At 41.7% G+C, this 25,164-nt stretch overlaps 2 protein-coding genes across 14 annotated transcripts in view; one reads left to right on the top strand and one right to left on the bottom strand.

Moving 5' to 3' along the window:
* cpeb3 (cytoplasmic polyadenylation element binding protein 3) overlaps window positions 1–18,893 on the bottom strand; it is a 49,982-nt gene extending 31,089 nt beyond the window's left edge. For 2 of the 12 annotated variants that reach the window (XM_035992127.1, XM_035992128.1), the window contains exons 1-2: window positions 12,594–12,632; window positions 4,514–4,667 (exon numbers count right to left, since the gene is read on the bottom strand). In XM_035992127.1, coding sequence (XP_035848020.1) covers window positions 4,514–4,613 — 100 coding nt within the window. In that variant the 5' untranslated portion in view covers window positions 4,614–4,667; window positions 12,594–12,632. Of the gene's footprint in view, window positions 1–4,513; window positions 4,668–12,593; window positions 12,653–15,569; window positions 16,508–16,787; window positions 17,150–17,937; window positions 18,182–18,224; window positions 18,418–18,800 lie in introns of those variants that run through there. The other 10 variants (XM_035992126.1, XM_031296878.2, XM_031296873.2 and 7 more) reach the window with 10 other exon arrangements.
* A 127-nt stretch (window positions 18,894–19,020) lies between these two features.
* Window positions 19,021–25,164, top strand: part of march5 (membrane-associated ring finger (C3HC4) 5) — a 34,340-nt gene continuing 28,196 nt past the window's right edge. Inside the window, exon 1 of one of the 2 annotated variants that reach the window (XR_004895182.1) lies at window positions 19,021–19,431. Coding sequence is in view for 1 of the 2 variants with exons in the window: in XM_031296881.2 (XP_031152741.1) it covers window positions 19,391–19,431 (41 nt within the window). In the remaining variant the exon portion in view is untranslated. The remainder of the gene's footprint in view (window positions 19,432–25,164) is intronic. The other variant, XM_031296881.2, reaches the window with a different exon arrangement.

Raw genomic sequence — 25,164 nt, 5'->3', positions numbered from 1 at the left:
GTGTGTATGTTCAGAGAGAAAGACTTTGTATGTGGGGTGGGATCCAAACACAGCTTTTACGAGGACTAAAAGGACGAATTAACACTTTTGGGTTGGTGTGTGTGTGTGTGTGTGTGTGTGAGTGTGTGTGTGAGTGTGTGTGTGTGTACTGTGTGTATGTGTACTGTGTGTATGTGTACATGATACTGTGACGACACAATATCATGTCTGCTGAGTCGACTTTGTCATAGATAACGATGGGTGAGAGTGCGTGAGGTGAGAGTGCTTTGCATGGAATGTTACAGTTGATTTAGGTGTGTGTATGTGTGTGTGTGTGTGTGTGTGTGTGTGTGTGTGTGTGTGTGTGTTGGCAGCAGCGGTGGTGGCTGATGTCGAACTAGTAGTGTTTTTCCAGGCCAAAAGGAGAATCTCTGGGGAGTGTGTGTTAATGTGGGGGTGCCTAGCCTAGGTCCACACATGAGCTCAGCTGACCCAGTTCAGGAACTACATGCAGACCAGTGTGTGTGTGTGTGTGTGTGTGTGTGTGTGTGTGTGTGTGTGTGTGTTTTTTGCTACAGAAAGGGCCTGTTTGTTCAGACGGCCACACGGCCCCTTACCCAGGAATAAAGAGCTTTCACAAAGTTTGAGAGGATTGCGAGAATAAAGTGTTACACACACACACACACACACACACACACACACACACCCTTTGAAGCTAACTCTTCTTCACACAAGTGCTAAGAAAAAAAAAAACTTGAATCGAGACAGCCTCGCCCTGCATCCTGTCTTGAGAGAGAGAGAGAGAGGGTGTGGTTACCTCACATACTCACCCCACAGATTTATATTCGCATCACACTACAAGTGCTTCTCCTTCTTTAGAAAAACGCATGCATACAGGGACTCATAAAACACTCTATTGTGACTATTCCAGTCACAATGAGAAGTATGCAAGAAATGTCTGTGATGGAATGGCTGTGGGCGGGACCCAATCAGTTGGGAATGCAAAACCGGGCCTACTGGGTTAATTAGTTTTGACTGGTGGCTCTCAGCTGGTGGGTAGTATCCTCAAAGATGGACTTTGCTAGGACGGTAGCTGGCTTAGTAAACAACTAAGCATTATAAAATAGGTTTTCTCTTGTTATCATCTAGTCATGTCTTGGTAAGTTTCAATTAAGAACTACTGACCTAGATCTAGGAATTCTTTTTTTAAGTTAGCATACAACAACATCAACATCAACAACGTCTAAATCAGGAATGTTTTCAACTTAAAATATCCATATTATTTTATCTTTGGTGGATTTTCTTCGCTCACTTGTCATGTCACAAATGCACCTCTCAACGCTTCAGTGAATAACACATTCACAATGCCTGTGCCCCGTTTTCCAAACGCATCTTAAGGCTAAGATGATCTCAGGCCATTGACTGGAATGGAATAAAGTTCATCCAGCTTCAAGTTGCTTTTGGGAAACAAAGTCCTGGTCAGTCTATGACATTTTCACTGCATACCAGTAACTTTACAACTGCAGCACTAGATGCTCGGCCATCTTTGATCTGTGAGGGGCACCGGCCCAAAACCAACACCTGAACGTAGCATTCAGCAGGTTCCAGACCTCCAGAATCACCACCTGTATCTCTGATTTGTTTGGCGATTCAACAGGTCGAACTTGAACCTTAGCAAGTCAACTTAAAGAAATGACAACTCTTAAATCGACCCTTCATTTATTAAAGTGAACATTTTAATATAGCTTGGGCCGATATGCTTTTGTTCCGATTAAATTTTTTCACGATACATGGCTGCCGATTCGATTTGTGTTGCGATTTTCATTTATTGCGATTCTAAAAGTATTGCGATTTGGTAGTATTGAGTATTGCGATTTTCTTTTCCTTTTTTAGCAAAAACAAAAGTTGAATAATACACTTCTAGAGACAATAATAATAATACATTTTATTTAAAAGGCGCCTTTCTCGGCACTCAAGGACACCGATAGATCATGATACATTTCTAAAAACTAATTGTTTTCTAAGAAGAATGCACATCACATGTACAGAAGTACATAACATGGATTTCCTGCATTTTCTGCTTTCCGTCTGTTTAGCTGGAAACGGATATGATGTAGTCGCTGTCGGCAGTACCGTATAAACAGAAAATATTTAGGTGAATCATTGTTAAAATCGATTCTAGGGGAAAGAATCAGTAATACAAATCGTCATAAAAAAATCACAATACATACGATTTGGGATTTTTTTTTTCCCCCACCTCTAATTTTTAAGTTAACTTCTAGGAAACACTACTGCAGCTTCAGTGTCAACTGAAAATGACGTTAGGGGGTGAATATGTCGCTTGCAACTGACTAGGGCCAAGCAAAACAAAACACACCCACTTCACAACAGGAAATCAGCCAACATGAACACAATGCCAGGCTGATTGAATCATAAAAAACAAAATGGCTTTTCAGTCGGCTTAACATGGTAACCTGAAGCCGGCCTGTGCCTTCACAACCTGACCAAACCCAAGTGGTACTGCCACATTTGAGACCCAAAGTTGTTTTTTTTTGCCACACTTCTGTAATTACTAACATTCAGCTTGTCAACACATTTGCTATACTTTATCCCTTCCCCCATTTCCACTGGACATTCCATTTTTTACTTATCAACAAATACGGTACGGTCAGAGAGAGAAATAGAGGAACTTCTTAACAAATTACTTTGGAAAATGACTGAACCCAACCTGACCCTGACCCAGACCTGTCGGGTAGCAAAGCTCTTCCCCCAAGTACAGCGTTTGTTATACAAGTTCCTAGTGTTTACCCTAGGTTTGTGGAAGACTTAGATGCATGTAGTTGATGGGGGCTTTTAGGGGTCCTCCCTCAAGAAAAGGTTGCGTTGAAAAAAAAAAAAAAAAAAAAAAAAATGCAATTTCACATCATTTTGGACCATTATTTTTTACATATGTGTCTAAAATGTTAGAAAAGCTAGATCAGATAATAATAAAATACCACTCAAAACGCCTAAAGACAAAACATGCTAAAGAAGTCGACTGGGGACTGCCTACAATCATTAAATCTGAGAAAAGTAATTTAGTTAGTTGTGATGCTCACATTGATTTTACATTCCTTCAGCTTGTGCTGTCCAAAACGGCTTGGATGCTGCACCTAAGCCTTCTAATAGTAGGAAAACCCTGAGTTCTGATCAAAATGAGAAGGTCATTTACTTGGAAGTTGGGGGAAAAAAAGCACCAGCAGCTAGGCTTTTGGTAGTCGATTACACAGCAGACACAAAGGGCCCTTCTCAGACAGTGGGTAGGTACGCCATTGGGGTGGAACTGCTCTGTGGTTGGCATGGTAGCTTACTGCAGCCCCACGCTGTCTACATGATGGCGAGAGGGGTAAACAAGCAAATAGAGATGCAGGAATACACACTCATGTCCATGCACCACCCTCCCTGTCTTTCCTTGGATCTCTTCTGTCTGTTATGCTTTGATACACAATCATAAGGGAAGCCGTGCAGGACATTACGACACCTTTCCAGTGAAGTTAGGTCAGGCCAGGGTGACCATTTTGCTGCAACAATGCCCTCTCAGCACGAGATTGAGAAAACAGACTCCACGCATGAGAAAGCGACATGCTCTGCTCATTATGTACCCCTCCCACCAATCTTTCCATTGTTAAGATGGGAGGATGGGGGAGCATAAAAACCCTCCACCCAACCTGACAGAGCCCCATCTGGGAGACTGGATCCAAAGTTTTTACAATAGACACGTGACCAGTGCTACAAAAATATTGGTTTAGAAGGCCTGACATACATTGGATGGCCTTAAAAGGGGGTGTAGAAAGATCCCATAACAATGTTTTCTTCATGATTTCATGAATTATCTATACCTCCCAGGAGATAAATATAGTGTGACGTTAATTTATTTTAGTATGAATCTGTATTTCACTCTGAAAAACACCGTCTGTGTATCAATGTTGCTTAGAAACACCGATTTGATCTTCAGGCTATGACTCAGTCATCTGGGGCCCACAACCACACACAAAATAAAGATCCACGTAGGGTTTCGGAAGTCTGCTTTGTGATGGTCATGTTGAGGAAAAATGTAAACCACAAACATACTCAGTCACTCAACATTTATGCTTACAACATATTCAGCCAACAAAAGCACAAGTCATGCGACATTTTTACTCGATCCATTGATTCCAATCAGCAGAAAGCTAACAGGCAAAGAAGAAGAAAGGGCAAAAGAAAATGCAGTTTGCAAATGAGACCACCTGAATGCACATCACTGCACATCTGGTCCACAACACACACACACACACACACACACACACACACAAACAAAAGATTATGCGAGATTTTGCAGGTAAGGCTCATAATGTTAATTATTAAATTTCAAAACAGAACATGATGATCCGTACTGAATTGGTTAAGAGATTGGCAAATTGAGCAAAAGAAAAACAAATGTACCCAGATGATATTATGCCCATGAAGCAAAAAAAAATAATAATACTGTAAGCATGGACGTATGAATATTCCTAACCTGCAAAATGATTCCTCCATATAATATCAGCGATAGTCATTGGTGGGCCACCGGCAGGGTGTGGTTTACCTTTGTCATGGTCAGTCCTTATCATATCCATTAAGGAATTCTCCAAAGAGTGCAAGCTAAAAGCATCAAAGGGCCGATTCCGGTCCTGCAACACAGCAAAACAGGGGGAGGGTTAGTCGCCACAGTACATCATATACAAAATAAACACAGGGAATTAAATACTTATATCACTTTAAGCCTGCCTGCTACTGTTAGAACTACTAAACATTATACGTCAAAGTATCATTAATATGAACTGTAACTCGCAGATTTTCTTGAATTGGGGTGGCACCTAAATCGTAGTTGCAGCTGCTGCTGTGGTCCTGCTCGACGCCCTGCACTGCTACTACTATTATTTCTAGTCATAGTACTATTATCTTTGTTACTATAATTGCCACTGTTCATCGTACCAACTGCTATAATTACTATGAATCATATCTCTCTATATTTGTATATCTGTATCAGAGTCTCTGTGTCCCAACCAGCAGTGGCAGATGGCCCCCCACCAAGAGTCAGGGTCTGTGTCTGTGTCTCTTGACACTATGAATAAAACTGAATTGAAATGCTCCTGTAAACTCCTGGATCTTTTCATGTGGTGTTAATATTGCATGGTACAGCGTAAAAGATTAAACAATGTCGAATTTAACAAAATAAACACATTGAAAGACTAAATCAAAATTCCTAAACACCACCTCCCCCCCAAAAGAAAATTTAACTCACCAACAGAGTGGGGAACAAAATGAAAACCCCTGTATTAAGGACATGATCTTTAAAAGCGGGCAAACTTGGACTTGCACATTAAGCCTTGCTGTTGAAATTCAGTTTGGCTGCTATCCTTGCTCAAGGGCAGATCACTTGCAACAACTTGTGCATGTATCAACAGCTCCCATTTTTGATCAAAAAGCAAGGAAGCGTGGGATGCATTCTTGGCTAAATCTAGACTAATATAAATTAAGGATCTGAGACTAAGGGGAAATAGAATGTCTGCGTCAGCCCTGGGGATGATGGTGAATACAGCTGCTATAATAAGGGATATATATGAATCTAATAGAGGCTCTTTATGCTTTTTTAATGTCAAAAAGTTACAATGAAAGCACAGACCAGACTCTGCCCTGAGGAGCCCCATCTGTCAGGATTTATATAATTTAGTAGAGAATTACTTAACAGAGGGCCAAATTAAATCTAAAACAGTTACTCTGGCTTACTCCTCACTTGGCTCATGACCGTCTGGAGGTTCAGTTTGGAGTATCAATCATTTTGACATTTGGATCAATCGTACAACTGAAGAGTATCCGGCTATAGGTGGAATGATTTGTCAATTATCAGATTAGTCGATCGATACAAAAATACATTTTCATAATGAATCGTTGAATTGCCTTTAATTCTCTGGTTTTAGCTTCTCAAATGTAAATATCTGCTGGTCTTCACAGTCCTCTATGATAGCAAACTGAATATCTTTGGTTTGGACTGATGCGTTGGACGAAACAAGCAAATTTAAACACGACATCTTGGGCTCAGGGAACTTGAGTTAGACACTATTTTCTGGTATTGTATAGACCGACAATTAATAAATACTACAAGGAAATACTTGACAGAATAATCAGTAATACAAAATAATCATTAATTGAAGGTCTAGATAAAACGAAGACAAGCTTCTCTATTTGCCAAGTCCGCGGCAGGTAGCACCCAGTGTCATTTCAAATTAGGACTGGGCAATATGGAGAAAATCACATATCACAATATGTTTGACCAAATACATCGATGTTGATATCGTGGCGATATTGTAGGGTTGACTGTTGGTGCTTTCACAAAATATTTACACAATGAGATGTTTGATAAATAATCACCAATAATGTGGATATAATTACTAAGTGGGTAAAGGCAAATCATAAAACAGCTAGGAAGTCTGGTAAGTTCAGAAAATGACATCACTTTACTGTAATGCAGCCTTTAAACCCAGGAAAAGACTTCTGCTGTTCGCCAAAACCAGCCGATACAGAGACAGTTTCTTTCCCCAAGCAGTCACTCTGTTGAACACTCAGAAATAGCCCCCACCCTTACACTGAACAAAGTCAATCACCACTGTTCTGCTCACCTACCTCATGTCTATTTCAATCCTACAATAACAATATTGTTATTAATAGATTACCATTGCACTGATGCCTTGCACTGTACTCATATTTAAATCCTAAAATCTCAGACTACTGACTGATATTGCACTATTCCTTCCCTCTCTTTTGTATATTTTTTGTAAAATTGTAAATTCTATTGTATTGTTCTACACTAACAATATTTTTTATATTCTTACCGTCATTTCTGTTTTTATTCTTAATATGTTAAGTGAGTATTGTATTTTGAAAGCAAAGATTACCAGAGTCAAATTCCTTGTTTGTTTATGCAAACCTGGCCAATAAAGCGGATTCTGATTCTGATGCCATAGTACAATATCCAAAATCTAAGACAATATCTAGCTCAATATATCGATATCGATATAATATCCATATATAGCCCAGCCCTGTTTCAAATGTATTTTTACCTGGTGATTTACAAAACATGTCCAAACTAATTTCCTGATCCTATGAGGTAGATTGATCCAGATTGAGTCCAGAACTGGACGGTCAATACTACATCAAACACCTCGACGTTAAACCGCTCACTCCTGATGAAGAGTTATGACTTTTTGAAAATGTCATGTGTGCCAAAGGTAAAGGCTGAGACTGGAGCTGGAGGCTGTAGCCTTGGCAGCTGTGTCCTGTGTCCGCTGCCCAAGCCGGGGCCACATTGTTTGCACACCGCAGCTATTGTTGCCCATTCGGCTGAGCATTCAAAAGTGTTATTCCCCTCCACTCTGGACCCGACAGCGCCACGTAGATAAAAATCTGCCCACTTGGTACAAACGGTAAACACTTAAAACGCTGAGCTTTTAGTTTTCTCCCCCCTCCACTCCTCTCTGACACATGTGGATGAGCACAGTGATGGGTGGGGGGGGAGGGGGGGAGGGGTTGTCGGAGAGCTTAGTGTAGTTAAATGACCTAAAGAGATCATATACACACACACAAGTCCCACGCACACTTTACTGTTTAAACACCACATAAGAATCCATAAAGTGTGGAGCGAAGATTCAGGTTGACCCATCTCGACTACACTGCAGCTCATCTTTCCTCATGACATGACACATAAACAAGATATAAGAGTGTTTAGAGGGAGATCATGATAAGAAACAGACTGAGCATTTCAAAGATGGCTGAATGCCTGTTTTTAATGAATAAAGTCTGCTCCGAAAGGTTAAGGGGCTGCCAGATTCAGAGGCAGTTTGTGAATGTATCATCCATTGTTTGTTTTTCCCCTTTATAAACTATAAAAAGTGCGAGCAGCAGTTTATTATTTTTTATCACATTAATGTGCACCTTTACTGCCACACAAGCAAGCAATAAATCAATCAATCAATCAATCAATAGGAAAAGGCCCAAAGAAAAAAACAAACTAAAGCTGCAGACACACTGATCAGACGGCCGACCCTTGACAGAAAAGGCAGTTGGACTGATCAGTCTCCCCCGAGTTGGTCAAAAAAGTGCCTCGGAACACACCAAAGCGACGAGACGTAATGCATCTCCATAACAGCAGGCGGCGCTAATCTGTATTGTCGCCCATAAATGAAAACCTGTAGCTGATTGGATGAACGCGTCACGTGGGTCTGGTTTCTCCGCAAATTCAAAGACAAACTGTCATGGCGGCTTGTTCAGAATACGATCTCATATTGTACTAAAATAGTTCACCGAAACGTGTTTCTGAAAACATTTTAAGCGAGAAATAGGCCGTGCAGTTACTGAGTCTGTCTTCATTTCAGATCGACAAAGGTCAGTTTAAAAGATTTTCGTCAGATTTTGAGAGACTCTAGTCACTCTCATTCCGCTCCCCGTTTCCAGGTTAGCTCTCTACCAATCAGATGGGTCATTTGAGTCCGACTGCTGGCAGTGCCCGCCCCCGCCGATTATACATTATATCGGCCAAAATGAAGGCCGACGGCCCCTCGGACGGACAACGACACAGAACACACCGAACAGACTCGAGTCACTGACCTCGCCAGACTGTCCAACAGCCGATTATCGGCTTGGTGTGTCTCAGGCTTAAGGACACAGGCCCAAAGATATGTATATCCTATCTGATATTTAGATTAGCCTACTGTACATATTACTCTGACTCAACGGTTACTAGATCTACAAAGATTAATCGATCAACTAATAAATTAATCTGCAACTATTTTGATTATCGATTAATTGGTTGGAGTCATTTTTTATGAAAAAAAAAAAAAAAAAAAAAAAAAAAAAGGTAAACATTTCTCTGATTCCAGCTTCTTAAATGTGAATATTTTCTGGTTTCTTCTCTCCTCTGTGACAGTGAACTGAATATCTTTGAGTTGTGGACCAAACAAGACATTTGAGGATGTCATTTTGGGCTTTGGGAAACACTGATCCACATTTTTCACCATTTTATAAACCAAACAACTAGCCTAATCAACTAATGGAGAAAATAATCAACAGATTGATTATGAAAATAATTGTTAGTTGCAGCACGAATGGTTACACCCACAAATTGGTCCAAGCTCCTGTCCTTTTGCATGACCATCAGACAGCATTTGACTGTGAGCCTCAACCTGTCAGTCAACTTCTTGATCTGATATGATGTGATTACAATCCCAGAGGACCAAGCAATCATCGCCACAAACTAACACGTCATTTCAAATCAGGAGATCTCCCGAGAAGCTCATGTGACTCTGTGCCTTAAACCTCACACTGACATGTTAAGGTGAATTCCGCACATTCCTCTGCCTTTTAAGCGGCAGCCAGCAGCATACGGGTATACAAGCACATAATGGAGCACACGGAACATTCATTTGAATTATCCAAAATCGAGTCATAAAATCCAAGAAACGATCTTGATCTTGACGATCGTCTTTATCATATGAAACTAGAAGACCTAAGGAGCCATTGGTACCAACTTTGTCATACTAGCTTGTCGGCTATATTTTGGTGAGGGAGAAAAACGGGCATGGCCATTTTCAATGGGGTCCATCTGTCACCTCAAGATATCTGGATGCAATGCCACTCAATACTCACTGACTGTAGTCTGTAGAGCTGCACTTTATTGTGTGTTCATGTGAAATAAAAAGTACATTAATGTAACTGCTTTGGGGTCAGTTCTTCATGTAAACGGATACTTTTAAGAATGCAGCAGGTTAGAGGGAACCTTGTACAATTGTAGAATCTCTTTCATATCCAAGCTAAATTGGTATTGTAACTGAAATGTTCCTAACCTAATTGATATTGAATCAGGAATAAAATCAAATCGGGAATAAAATCAACTCGGGACCTTTGGCATGGTGTATCATCTGGGGGGCATCTGAAGAACACTGAGATCTACACAATAGACAACAAAAGTTCACCTGTCACCGGCTGCTCAGCTCAGCGGTTTGCCTGAGTTTCCCTTGAGTAAACAGGACAGTTGACATGTGGCGCCCTGACCTCGCATCCTGGTGATAACTCTTCTCCAATTATGGGTGTAATTGCTAAACAGCTAAGTGTGAGCTACAGCCACGATTGCATCACTGCAGCACTCATTAGCCCTTAAAAAAATGCCCTCACTGTCGAATGGTTACTATCCATTAGCAGAAGCTTGCAGATATATGTATACGTATATATACACAGTATATATAGAGTGATTAGAAGTACTGATAGAACTGTTGGTATATGCTATATATCTGATCTGAAAGGGGAATTCAAATGTACACGTAAATAGTAAGTTTACTAGGCCTGCAATTTACGATTATTTTCATTGTTGATTAATCTGTGTATTATTTTCTCGATTAATCGATTAGTTGTTTGGTCTATAAAATGTCAGAAAATGGTGAAAGATGTTAATTGGTGTTTCACAAAGCCCATGATGACGTCTTCAAATGTCTTATTTTATCCACTACTCAAAGATATTCAGTTTACTGGCACAGCGGAGTGAAGAAACTAGAACACATTCACATTTAAGAAGCTGGAATCAAAGAATTTTTCATTAAAAAAAATGACTCAACCTGATTGATCGATTATCAAAATAGTTGGCGATTCATTTAATAGTTGACAACTAATCGATTATTCAATTGATCTTTGCAGCTCTAAAGTTTACTTGAGGAAGAACATACAGGCTGTGAAAACAAGTTAAATAATGCGTTCTATGGTTCTGGTGGATGATTTTTAGAAAGTCAGAACAAAATAACCCTGATGACATCACTATTCGATTATCAAATTTCAGCTCTACTTGGCATTTATATGAGTGATTACTGTAATATGTTACTTTAACCCTAATGTTTTTAATCTGGCAACATTTTTGACCACACTGTACTTCATCTCTGCTATTTGCCCAAGTTTGACTTCAGTGAACAGACGACTCCATGCAGCATGACATGTGGCCCCTTGACCTCGTCTCCTGGTGATAACTGTAAGCTGGCCAAGTCGAGAGAAAATAGATAAGAGGCACTCACAGAGGAAACCATGTAATAAAGCCGAGGGAGGCCTGACTGACACAATCATTATCTCCTCAAAAGGCTATACGTTTCAGGGTGGTTGGAATTTCACCCTGTTTCCTCTGCACATGTAGTCCTCTCTGCAGTAACAGGTTAACATTTTGGCCGGTGTTCCGTTCTCCCGAGTCTCTGCTTTGATCGGATGAACAAGTACTCCTTTTTAAGTAAGCCGGTCGGGTGACTTAAGGGGGGAGTATTCAGCTGGCTTACTTTTTCATGTTGGCTCGTTTGTCAGGCAGCATAACTAAACATAGGGAAAACACATGACTAGCCACGTGAAAAAGCCACACAGTATTGGGACTGTTCATGTTAGTCTATTCTGAAATCAGACATGTTAATTTAAGGCAGGATGGCCTGGCTGAAATAAAGTCAAACCAGTGTAAAACTGGCTCTCTGGTGTCCACTTCAGTGCTGGTGAACAAAGATGAGTCCTGTGGGATCTGATGTATGGACCAAGAGACAGGTAACAACACTGGAACTAGGGCTGCACAATTAATTGCAATTTTATCGAAATCGCAATATGCACTAGTGCAAAATCCAAAACGCAGAGGGGGTACAGTATTTGTTAAAGGCAAAATATGTGTCAAACCTACCATTCTGAATTAAATACTTATAGTATTGTGGTGCTGCAGAGATGTCCCGGCCATCAAATTGTATCCTACAGACTAAAGAAAAAAATCTTTGTTTGGTACAGGTCCTCGAAAAAAAAAAAAAAAAAAAGAATCACACTATAATCATTTAAATTTTTTTTCAAAGAAAATGAGAATTATGATACAAAAATGATCATTCCTTCCAATATTGTGAATCATATTGCAATCGCGATATCAGTCATATATTCCTCATATTGCGCAGCCCTAACTAGAACGGTAGGCTATGTCACCCTCTTAAGTTAAAGCTTTAGTGCGTAATTCATTTATATTAATGAACATCCGTTACATTCAAGGCATTGCCAAATGAGTTGCTACAAAGCTGATAAAGACTATCAGCTCCACACAACTTCTCTGTATTTGTCAGTATGGCTATGTTCTGAAGATTGTGTCGTCCGGGGACTTTCCCGCGCAGAAACTCAAGTGAAGATAATTACCTCTTCTGAAGAGTCCATTATGTTTTTTTTAATCCTCCGTGTCCTCCTTGGCTACTAGCAACTGCGTGGAGGGGGGGGGGGGAGGCGGTGCGCGGTCACGGAAGGCTTGTAGGCTATCATGTGGACGCGCCTACAGTTTTGTTGTCATTACTTAGCTAGAATTCCTCATGGGGGAGACAGAAACTACGCAGGCTGTCATTTTTAACAATACAGCGTTACGTTACCTATTAGCATGTTTTGACCCTGAATAAAGTTAGCTTTCATGGTCGTCGGCTACAGCTTTCTCACAGCAGAAACACAGGCATACATCAATGTCAGCACTTGTATTATGTAAAACAGTTTGTTGAAATAATACGAGTTTAATATTGGCTTATTCTTACTGCAATTTGCAACAACAAAAAACCCGTCTTCTTTCCGGTTTCAGACCTGACCTGTCTCAAGATCAGGGCCGTTTCTCAATCTGTGTTCTTTTATTGACTTGTGTTCTTGTGTCCCTGTGAAACGTCATCTCGTGTTGCCCAAGTACTGTCCCAATACACAAGTTCGCATTTCACCAAGAACAGTTAAGATTCCCGGAAATGTTCTTGACACGCCCATTTTACCGAGGATGCATTGGTTGGTAACTTGTATGAACTTCGCTGCAACCGTATCCCAACATTCATTTCGGCATTCAATGATGGTCGGGTTTCCGGTACATAGACAGCCCAAAAATGGGACAATTTTAACAATTTTCGCCATCTTATTCATCACCAAATTAACTTCTGACCACATTTTAGGCGAGAAATGAACGGTTTAGATTTCGAATATAGGCAGTCTTGCGAAAATCTTTGCCGAATTGACAATTTGCTCCAAGGTTTTCGGAGTTTTCGGAGCTCCGTGAAGTGAAGCGGCCGCCAGCTTGCGCCTGCCCCGGCCGCTAGCTCGTCGCTCGGATAGTCACGCTCAGAGACCCCGCTGGAAGCCGGAGGTCTTTTAGACCGGTCCCGTAAATAAGAGGCTTTTATTTCGCCGTTGACGGATCGTTTGTTTAAATATCACAACACATGTCCATCATAAGATTAATGGGAACCTGTGGTTAACTGTCTTTTCAGAGTTAAACTCCACAAGCACACACACGCACGCACGCACACACACACACACACACACACACACACACACACACACACACACACACACACACACACACACACACACACACACACACAAGGGGGAGAGATATATACACGTTTCTTTTCGGGAGACTTGTTTAAATTATGCCATAGGCTATACATTTACGTATATATAGATTTAGTTTTTTTTTGGTGTATTTGTTTTCTGATTTATTAGAAGTTGAGTTTCAGTCTGTATGATAAATTAAGAGTTGTACATAAAGTGGTAACATGCTGACATGTTATGTAGACTAAAGGGGAGACACCAACCTTTATAATTTGAATTGCTAATGTCCATCTCCCTGGGCATATACAGGGCACTACAATAATATAGAAATGATCACGATCATGAACACATAGGACACACCAGTGCATGCCTACTTATTTTTTAATTTAAACTGACTTAAACTTATACACTAATAATAGTAGGGATCACGTTCCACTCTTTTGAATAAGTAAGGAGTGTTTGAGCTAAACCATAAACAATAAAATTAAAGCTCAATAAGATTTATTTTTCAATATTATTGCAATAGTTGTAACATTGTGAGGTTTTCTTGTCCGGAGATTGTTTTAATATAAAGTGGTTATATTGTTGTGGTTTTTATTTCTAGCTGTTATTTTGGAGCCCTGCTGGTAGCCTCTGTGCTGGGGGGGTTGAGCAATAACAGGAAGTATGCATCGTCTCAAACTCTTAACAGTGTTTTCTGTGCTTGTGAACTTGCAAGTTCATTCTTCCAGGTACAACTAGCAAGAACGTCCTCCCCAAGAACACAAGTCTGTTCTTTGCATTCTTGGTATTGGGAAACGGCCCAGGTTAAAACCATAGACAGTATATAAGACCAGCCCAGTATCCGATCACAAGCCAATCAAAAGCGAGTATGGATGTTGCCTTCAGGTACTGTCCTAACATTTTGTAATTACAAAGAACGATCACATAAACGACCAACTATGTCGACAAAAGTGACCAAAAAAAGGCTTTCTATGAAAAAAGGAGGGTAGAGCAAGGAAACTGTATTATAACACACGGCTAGACTGACATATATTATATATTCACACATATTATCGTCATTATTATTATGAGTAGGCCTATTGATATTATTAGTATTAGGCTACCATTCCTGCATGTAGGCCTATGTGTTTTTTATTTTTAAATAATAAGCATAAGCGTAATGCTCAATGTTCAGTCATAGTTGTACACAGACTTACACAAAACCTTTCACTTAATGTAGCCTAAGGCATAAATTAAGAAGTGTAATGGCTGGTGCATGATTTCTCCTATTTACTACAGCACATTCTTTCTGCAGCTTTGTGTACTGTATTTTATAATGCATAGCCTACATAACTGAAAACAAGAAATCCTCCTTATTATTAGGGTGAGCTCGTAATCAAGTGCGTATTAGGCTACAGCTCCGTCAGAATTTAGAAGGTTACGAGCCGCACTGAATGCGTCACGTGTCCTTTAAACCCCACGGAGTGAGCTGGAAGAGGCAATTGATCCATTTAGTGCAATAAACAGTGCACAACGACTATCTCTAGGACTGACTCAATGTGTTTGCCTTTGAATGCGTAAACATAGCTATGATCGATGAGAAATACTTCAAGGACTCACTGTCTCATTCGATTTATTTGACCTCCACCACATAATCTGACAGCTTACAAGGCAGATGGAAATGTTGACTGCTACTGGTAAAAAACCGATGGCCATTTCTCAATTCAACTAGCACACTTCAGTGTATAGCACATTTAAAATTTAAGTATTTAAGGCTGAATTATCTAAATCAATTTCAAAATGAATGCCTCTGAGGTTGCCTCCGATGGTAACCTATAATCACTGTATGAAATGACAGTGTGAGCCTGCCATGCCATTCAATTATTTCTTATTTTCCTAATCGACTATGACATAAATAGCCTATCAATTACTAATATATGGACCTATAATGAATCCGTGGTACTGATAAGTTCAGGGTGACCTTATCCAAGGCTATTCGTGGTAGGCCTATTATTATATCTCAGGTATAGGCTATGGTTTCCCTTGAATATTTGAATAGAATACATCGAAAACATCATCCTATAGGTTTATATTTTTAAGAGGTCAACCACCAGGGTAAAACATGTCAAAGTAGTCAACATTTTTGAAATACATGCAGGCTAAAGCAATAGAGGTATAGGCCTAGGCCTGCTCTTATACTGGGAGTGTAGCCTATTTACCTGGAAAGGCAGTATGTTGTTGCTGTTGTCAGTCCTGAAGGCGCTGTCCTCCATCCAGGGCTTGGAGGTGAGGGGACCTGGTCTCGGAAACTTGGGGGGTGCTATAACGTTGCTAGTATAGGGTTTTTTCATGGGGGAGATGGGGTTCATGGGGGACGGCACCCCGACGCCGACTCCGACCCCTACCCCGACGCCCACCGCTCTGCGCGGGTCCCTGCCTGCCTGCAGCCCGCTCCAGGGGTTGGAGGCTGTGCTCCATGCGGCGTTTTGGTGATTATTCCAAGCGGACGACGAGGAAGAAGAAGACGACGACGACGAGGATCCCTTGCTGTTATTCATGATGGTCTGATAAGCGGTTCTCTGGGGGAAGGGGCCTTGGCTGGGGCTGCCAGGGGATCTCCTCTGCTGGGGCTGGGGTTGCTGCTGCTGCTGCTGCGGCTGCTGCGGCTGCTGGGCTTGCTGTTGATGCTGCTGGGACTGGGGAGCCAGACCGATCTGCGGGGAGAAATTACCCCCGAAGACCGGGTTGACGTGGTGGGGGAAGTTCTGGAAAAGCATCGTCCCGTTCACCGAGGGTATTCCTTGGAAAAAGCTGTCGTCCACGGCGTTTGTGGTTCCCGTGGACCAAGTGCTCCCAAAAGAGGAGGACGGGGAGGAAAGGGGGCCGCCGGTCTCCTGCGGCTGGTGGTGGAAGCTCAACCCGGGCAGGATCGGCGACTCCATCGGCACTTTGTCCTTGTTGCTGCTGCTGCTGCTGTTCAGCGCTGAAGCCGCTTGGTTGCTCCCGGTCGACGGGCTCTCCGACTCCGATGAAGAAGTGAGCTCCGATGACGGGGTCGGGGTGGAGGGAGGAGGGTCTACTTGCGTCGGATCTTGCTGTTGGTGAGCCTGGGCTTTGTTTTTGTCCATCAGTAAATCATCCTGCATGGTTTGCTGAGCTGCAACGGTGGGGGAAAACAGAGACGAGGAGTTAATATTGTTTCTGTAATTTAGGAGATCATACACCGGGCTCGCTGGGCTGCATCTGATAATCTGGGACAACTCCGACAAGGATAGGATATATGATGTTAGAGGGACCTGGCAACTGCAAAGCGAATGCGTTATCACCCATTAAGCCAAAAAGAAAAAAGAAGAGGAAAACACACTTCCCAAAACTATACCAGAATAATTCATAAATCCCACAAATTTTACTGGCAGCATATGGCTGCAGATATTCACCAGATTTCGCCACGTCTCGTTTTTTTTCCTTCCACGCAGGAACTCCGGAGCTGCGATGTGAAACTGATTCAGTGTGTGTTTTTTGCCCAGGCAGGGACCTCCCCTATAGCCTATATTCATTTACATACGTCAGTAAATACAGCTGTCCTTCAACAAGACTAAAAGACAGGTCTACCTTGATGCAGGCACTTCGACACACGCGAACACAGAGCTTTTTCCAAACTAAAATGACTTCCACCAAATGGCACACTTCGTTCTTTTTATGCAGTGGAAAGTGACGCACCTGAAGCGCTTTATTATACCGCAAAGATGTCTCGTGTACCGGCAAACCTTTTCCTTACAATAAAACAAATATGTCAGTCTTATAATGAAGGCATATATTCAAGCACGATGTATAAAACGAAGATAATTAAATATAGGCCATAAGATAAAGTTGACTGGGAAAATGAGTATAAAATATTCAATATAAAAGTATATTAGGGATTTTATAGCGCAAAGAGGGACTCGGCCAGAGGTCCGCATTGACATAATACAAGATGTTTCCATGTAGGCTACTTGTATTTGAATAACTTAAAGCCAAGGCTGGAACATCACTGAAAGCTCGTGTTCTCTATTCAAAGTTCACTATATATTATACCTTTCATGCTAAATTCTCCTTTACTTTGCATTTCAGAGACAACGCCTTACAAAAGCCCAATTAACATAAGCACACTTTTATTTTTATCAAGACGGAGAATTGCATTCAGAAAGCTACACAGTTGCCACATTATGAAATTCAATAGTGAGCACGACAATCTAAAATGTAAATAAACCACAATATGTTTGATCATTGCAAGGCTACACTGAGCAATTGAGCATTTTCGGTCAGCTGGGGCACATGCAATGCACAACCAAACAGTGTCAGATAATCTAACGTTACAATTATGCTTAAAATAACATTGATAAGGCTCCTCTTGACTGTCGGAAACCTGACTGCAGGAGAGCTATAACATGCAGCCAAGGCCATTCAATAACATGAATGCAATAGTCTGTAGACTTCGAAAATAACACTCCAGATGATGACGGTTCATTTTAGCAACATGATGGCAGTGACACAAGTGGGTCTTTCAAGATAATCGCAATAGCCAGCATTGTAGGCTACACACCCCACCAGTTAATCCGTGTTTTTCTCCTCCAAGAGCTGCGCTTCCAAGGTCATCAGAGCAGCATAATCAGCAGCCTTCAGTAGCTCACCACACCGGCCCTTCACCGCAGACACTGCCCAAATCAAATGCCTATTTATCGCGCGGATCGGATGCCTCGTCCGATACATTTCATGAACCTGTCTTGCCTTGAAATCCCCCTTTAATCCATGTGTCCCCCTTTACACACAAACGACAACACAGCATGCACACACAGCGTGGTCGCTTCTCTGCCTAACGTGAAGCGTAACATTACCTTTATCGTTCACCTTTTTGGGACTCTGTAAATAAAGATATTTCTGTTTTTCCAGCTCGTCTGGGTTTATGACAAACGAGCTACCCTTGTGCTGAGATAGTCAGCGGTTGCCTCAACAGCTGATTGACTGCGGCTCATGGGTGATGCCGAGGAGGCTGTAGGGAGTTGTAGTTTCTCACAATGCAGTGGTTGGTCAACAAATATGTAGCCTATGTTCTTTCTTGACTGCTGTGGGAGAAGGAAAAAAAAACACACACACAAAAAAACATCCGTTTCAAAGCTGACCTATAGATGAGGTAACGAGATGTGGCAAGTCGTTAAAGCATGCAATAAAAAATAGTGATGATTGATGTCTCTCTTTCTCTCTCTCACACACACATGCGCGCACACGCATGGATTGTATGCTTTTATAGTGAATTAGGCATAGGTTTAGGTTTATAATGCTTACATCACTTTTGCATTAAACCTTGAAGTGACATAAACAACTTTTATACTCAGGTAAACAGAGAAGATGATAATGTAGGCTAGAAAATAATGTAGGCCTACCAGTAGCCTAGCCTAATTAAAACATCTTACCGCTATTAGCCGTGTTCTGTAGCCATATGTGCATCTTCATGATGGTTGTATCTTTAAGAATCCGTGGTCTCTCTTTGGCACATCTGCCGGGAGTGGATTCAGACCATTAATTTGATATTTTTGGTCATAAGAGGGAGGGAAGCATTTTGAAACTCCATTTCCCATGTACGTGGAATGGTGCCCTATGCGGCGCCGTCATTGTTTTGATGACGCAAACGCGCACTGCAATGCTATTTACGTTACCTCCGAGACGGGCCAGTTAATGGAGTCACGCGGCCACGCCAATAAAACAAATGAGACCGTAGCAGATTTAAAGGGGATTTTTTACTTGAAATAGATAATCGGTCACAGATAGATGCTGTCTAGATTGCAATGACCGCGAAGGAATAGTTTTAAGCTAAATAATTGGCTCGTTTGCAGCTGTCTCGCCGTATCAACACAGAGGCCTATGTAGCTAGCTAGCTAGTTAGCGCGCATTCCTCAGCTGCAGCAAATTAACAGGCGTGCCATTTTATTTTATTTTATCTGTAACGCAGTTAATCTGCTTACCCAACAAGACAGCATTGTTTTTTTGTTGCTTTTTCACGACAATGGCGGAACAGGGTGCAGCGGCCATGCAGAATTTGGACAGGTGAGTTGGAAGTTTAAGGCTAACATGCTAATGGTAGCTACGTAGCTTTACGTGAAATCACTAGCTACGGTTGAAACAGATGGGGGAAGTTAACTTCGTCTTTGTCTAAATGTTCAGACACCCGTTGACTTGATATGTAATTATTGTTTTGTACCGACTACTGACTTTAAACTTCTTTTTGAATATCATTACCGTTCATCTTCACGTTAGCTAGCTAACGGCTAGTGTCCCCTTATTCTTGCAGTGCTGATACAGGACGTCCTCCGCTACTTTGACCTTATTCACCTTAACAATATATAGCTAGGGTATATTCTTTAACCTTGTTTCCCGTAAATTAACTAAAGGTCAGAGTTTCAACCACCACGTTTCCCAAAACATTCGCCCTGTTAGCTATTGACCCTTGGGCGAGGAGAGGGCTGTATCCAGTAAGATTTGTGAAAATGTCACGTTCGTAGTTAACAATCAATATGGCACTGAATGAGTAAACTGTCTGCTTATCTTCTGTTCCATAAGACACTGAATACCATTTCCATGGCAAGGTAACTTTAATTGCCACGGATATGTAAACATACACCGGTGCATACAATAACCAAAACTTAACCCTTGTAAGGTGTTCATATTTTTGTTACACAGCCAATGTTCCCGGGTCTGGTGGACCCACCACATTATTAGGCTTTTAAATCAATACAGCCAAAACAATTTATGTAAAAATACTTAACAGATGTTTACTCTAGCTCAATTACCATCATTTATGGTTCATATTTGCCATTTACCCCTGTGAGATCACATTTATGAGATCACATATGATCATTTTCGGGGGGGTTTTGTGAGAAAACAAGGACATTCAATTATTTAAAAGGTATAAAAAAATAGAAACAAGATTTTTGATCATTATTGGTGCTTATTTCTTAGAACGTAATCAGAACAGGTGAAAGTGCTTGAAATTGTAACAGTTTTGTAACTTTGTGTGGGAATAGCAGGTGCAGAAAGACAACATTCCCGCACAGACACCTACACTCAGACACGCACACATACAGATGCATAGACACACACACACACACACACACACACACACACACACACACACACACACACACACACACAGAGCAAGCCCAGTTAGGTGGAGGACACAGTTACGTTTCATAGCACCTACAATTATTACACTGTAATACTTACACTCGGCTCCAGTAGACCCAAACACCTCATATGTAATGGTTATGTGTACCGTGAGCAGTCATTGTAAATAAGTTATTTTTATGTTCTTCACAGAAAATGAGCCAAGGCCAGTGAGTTTGAGTTAGAATAAATAATAAATAGCATAATTTGTCTTTTAGCAAACATTGAAAACGGGTTCCACAGATCCGAACACCATACAAGGGTTAAAGGAATACTTTGCCTGTAGTCAACCAACTTTGTATCATACCAGTAAGTGTAAACGAACTAAACTTGGCATAAAAAGTAAGGAAATTTGTGTTTGGTAGATTATTTCTCTGTGGTAACAATGCTTTTTCAATCTATCAATCAACATTTATTTATGTAGCACTTTACAGTAACCAACAGGTCTCCAAAGTGCTTAACATCAGAATCAATAAATCTTGGCAATAAATCTTATATACCGTTGGAAAGCCTGTTTAGTTCCCTTTCAAATGGTGCCCCATTTGTAAGGAACATGCATTTGTGGGATGAGCAGCAGCACTGAGTATATGTGTTGCGCCCATGAAAAATTTGCCAAATCTTCTCTGCCAATGCCAAACAGCTTATTCTGCCATTTACTTGTTTGGTGGATTGGATGATTGAAGTTTGAAGAAACAAGACATATTGGCAATTGAACAATTTATTAATTTCACAAACAGAAGCCTCAGTAGCGTGTGGAAAAACCATACACAGCCACAACAGCCTGGCACCTCCTCCTCATGCTGGTCACCAGCCTGGTCACACACTGCTGTGGGATGGCATCCCATTCTTCAACCAGCATTTGTCACAAGTCAGCCAACGTGGTTGTGTTGGTCACTCTGGCACGAACAGCACGCCCAAACTAATCCCACAAGTGTTCAATGGGGTTGAGGTCAGGACTGTGTGGGGTGCCACTTGCCTCCCTTCCTCGCTTAGTCCGTCCCACAGAGGAAGCACGGGAGAGACATGAGGAAATCATGGGAGGAGAGAGGAAACGAGGGAATGTGTTTTAGGAGGGATGAGACGTCCTTTCCTCTGGAGCTTCACGTGAATTCGTCAGCTGTAGGGGCGAGTTGGCAACGGCTTTCAGCTGCACGGCTTAATGAGGGCCAGAACAACTTTCGGTTCAGCAGAGGAGCTATCGAATAAAGGAAGTGAGAAGCACCTCACATTGTTTTACCAGCTGGCTGCCATATTGATTCTGCGACATGCTCGCATTACTCATCACCCACCAGCGTTTATTGGTCTGGTGCGGCTCCATGCATTTTGGTAGTTGTAGGTTTTCTACCTTTTGATCGAAAGGGAATACCACAGCCCCTTCTCTGTTTTCTCTAGCCATGTAGCACCAATTTAAAAATAAAAATTAAAAAAATGTGTGCGCCATTCTACGGAATAGACAGCCCAGTTTTAAGTAGTAAAATACTTCTTTGAGTAACTCAGTTATAGAGCTGGGCAATATATCGATATATCGATATCGTCATATGAGACTAGATATCGTCTTAGATTTTGGATATCATAATATGGCATAAGTTTTGTCTTTTCCTGGTTTTTAAGGCGGCATTACAGTAAGTTATGTAATTTTCTGAACTTAATACCAGACTGTTGTAACTGTTAGTTGGCTTTACCCACTTAGTCATTATATCCACATTATTGGTGATTATCTAAAATCTCATTGTGTAAATATTTTGTGAAAGCACCAATAGTCAACACTACAATATTGTTGTGGTATCGATATCGAAGGAATTTGGTCAAAAATATCGTGATATTTGATTTTTGTCCATATCGCCCAGCCCTACTCGGTTACTTCACTTACTTGACAATGTCGGATTACGCTTAATGACCAACCCTTTTGTGTGGTTTTGACACTCAATTCAACATGTTTAGCTTTGCCTCATGCTATCAAACTGTCATAGCTGTCCAATCCCTGTACACACGTTAGTGAATTCCGTTTGAAGCCCTTTTGAAAGTGTTGCAGTGGCAAGTTTGACAGCTGACGTAACAAGTTTAAACAGGTCTTCCGACATTGAAATGTCTGACAACACTGTGGATAGACTGAAGCCTTGCTTGGCAGAATGCAGCACCCCAGGTTAACCAGTTTCATGGTCACACATGGAGGGGAGATCCATCGGGACAGGTGGGGAATTATTTTGAGCTATATGAACACATACAATCCTACTCAAAGTACATTTCATCGGGGATGTCGAGGCCCACAGTCAGCAGCTCTGCAGGTCCACTATGAGGTCCTGACATGAAACTTGCGCAAAGCCAAAGCTTGTTACTTTGGCGATCACACTTGACATAAAATCTGGACTCTCCAGCCTCAAATTCATGTCTGAAAGGCTGCCCCTTTTTTATTATTTGTGGTAGCCAGAAACTAACCCCTCCTAGACAAGTTACATTTACATTCAGCACATTATTATTATGATTGTGTTTGGCTTCCTGGGTTGTGTTGGCTAGAGCAGTGGCTCCCAACCTTTTTTCCTTGGCGCCCCCCCTACTTATGTCTAAGAAAAGCTGAGCCCCCCCTCCGAAACCGAAGTTGAAGTAACTCTCGAGATAAAGCCTTACTTTCTTTTTTGATACAGAGGAGTTATCAGCACTTTTACGTTTCTCCGCCATGTTTCATTCATAAAATAGTGATGCTGTGGCGGCAGGACAAACGAGGATGATAGCAGCTAGCAGCTGACCTGATGACAGCAAGGGTCACAGGTTAAGAGGTCCCGGAGGTTTGGCCTACTAAGTAGCCTGCCTACAATTTTAAGAGAACAAAAATGTATAGTTTTCATACAGACTTTTGCATACATTATATATTCTAGTGTATTATCATAATTTGTTTAACGTGCAAATATATTTTTTTTTTTTACCTCAACCTCAAACCAGATAAAGACTTGCACACCCCCTGTGATCTTTGCCACCCCGCTGAGGGGTCCCCGGACCCCAGGTAGGGAACCACTGGGCTAGAGCATAAGTTCCTGCTGTGAACATTTTCAGTTTTTGTTTTGTGATCAGCTTCTTGTTCATGCTGCTCTACAATGAAATGGTGATGCACAGGCATTTCACAGTGGCAGAGTGTAATTTAAGACTCTAATTCAGGGACACTCAACTTGCTTTGCCCGAGGGCTGTCCTCACTCATCTTTTTGCTAAGCGGCAAGGGGCATTTCTAAGTTTTGGGGCTTAGCCCAAACCTCTCTAGGGGTATCCTCCCCTGGTTAAACAAGCTCTATTTTAATGTTGTTTTTTTTTTTTTTCTTTAATGCATTCGGGTACCTTATTTACATACAAGCTGAAAATGAGCAACGTCACACATTCTCCCGTCAAGTTTGTTTTTTATAAATCACAACCTTTGCGTGGGAAGTGGCGTGCGCACATTTTCAGCCCCGTTTTGTGCGTACGCCATGTTTATAAATGAGACCCCTGATGTTTATACTTGTGCGTTGGTGTGTGCGTCAGGCCGGCGTGTGTGTGGGGAGTGTGATAGAGCGAGGGAGAGAGAGTGATGGTGATTAGCTTTGGAGCGAGTACCGACTCTAGACTCATAGTGAGAGAAACAAAGTGTCTCCCCTGTGCCTTCTGACCACTGTGGGAAATCTGTAGCAGGAAAAGTTAACCCTCTCCTTGATTTCATGTTTATGGAGAAGGAGAGGAGGAAATGAGTCGGGGGGGGGGGGGTGCGACACTGCTGAGCGACGTCGCAGTGACGTGTAGTTACATTTTTCGAGAGGTGCACGTCAGGCTACGGCGTAGGTTCGTGTCTCCACATACCTAATGTACGTAGCAACGGCGTAGATCGCAGTTTACGCAGAAGCATAAATCGCACTTAAGATCAGATGTGATAAGATTCAAGTGTCTTCCACCAAGTAAGCAGGCCCTTTTGAACTCTGAGATAAATCTCAAACATTTTTCTCACAACTGACCAGGCTAATGTCTACGCAGCTTTGTTCTGTATGTAGTAATAAAACAAGGGTTTGCTTTTTAAAGTCCGACAATGCCACAATGGCTGCTCTCCAAGCGTTATCGTGCCACATATGTGACCAATACTTTCCCTCTTCTGTGTGTGTGTGTGTGTGTGTGTGTGGGGTGAGCAGATGCTGCAACGTTGAGTGCAAGCACATTGGTCTGCCGTTACTGGCATTTGATAGCTTGTGCAGTGCGTCCTAAAAGGCATTTGTAGGCATTTGACACAGCACTTTAGGTCAATATTGAACTTTAAAACCATTTCCCAAGCACATGGTTACAGTAGCAGAAAGAAAGTAAGGGCATGTGAGCTTTGTGAAATGTTCTTTAGCTGTGTGCTGCGGATGTGTGGCGGACGCAATAACCCTGACCGTGTTTGAGGAGCTGATAGCAGGAAGATGTATGTCATGTCCCCTTGCTTCTCGACGGTTGTGTACCCACCCTCTATCACTGACAAACATAAGGCTCCACACGCTCTTATCTGGGCCTGCCACAAGCAGCCAGCTGCCCCTGCAATGCAGTGTTTCACAAGTAGATGTGGGGGACACATTTCAATCCAACCTGACCTTTTTTATTGGCTCTCACACAAGCTCCTTGTTTTGTTC

Source organism: Sander lucioperca, chromosome 15 (assembly GCF_008315115.2).
Source record: "Sander lucioperca isolate FBNREF2018 chromosome 15, SLUC_FBN_1.2, whole genome shotgun sequence".
Classification (NCBI taxonomy): domain Eukaryota; kingdom Metazoa; phylum Chordata; class Actinopteri; order Perciformes; family Percidae; genus Sander; species Sander lucioperca.
This window is presented reverse-complemented; position numbering and strand designations above follow the sequence as displayed.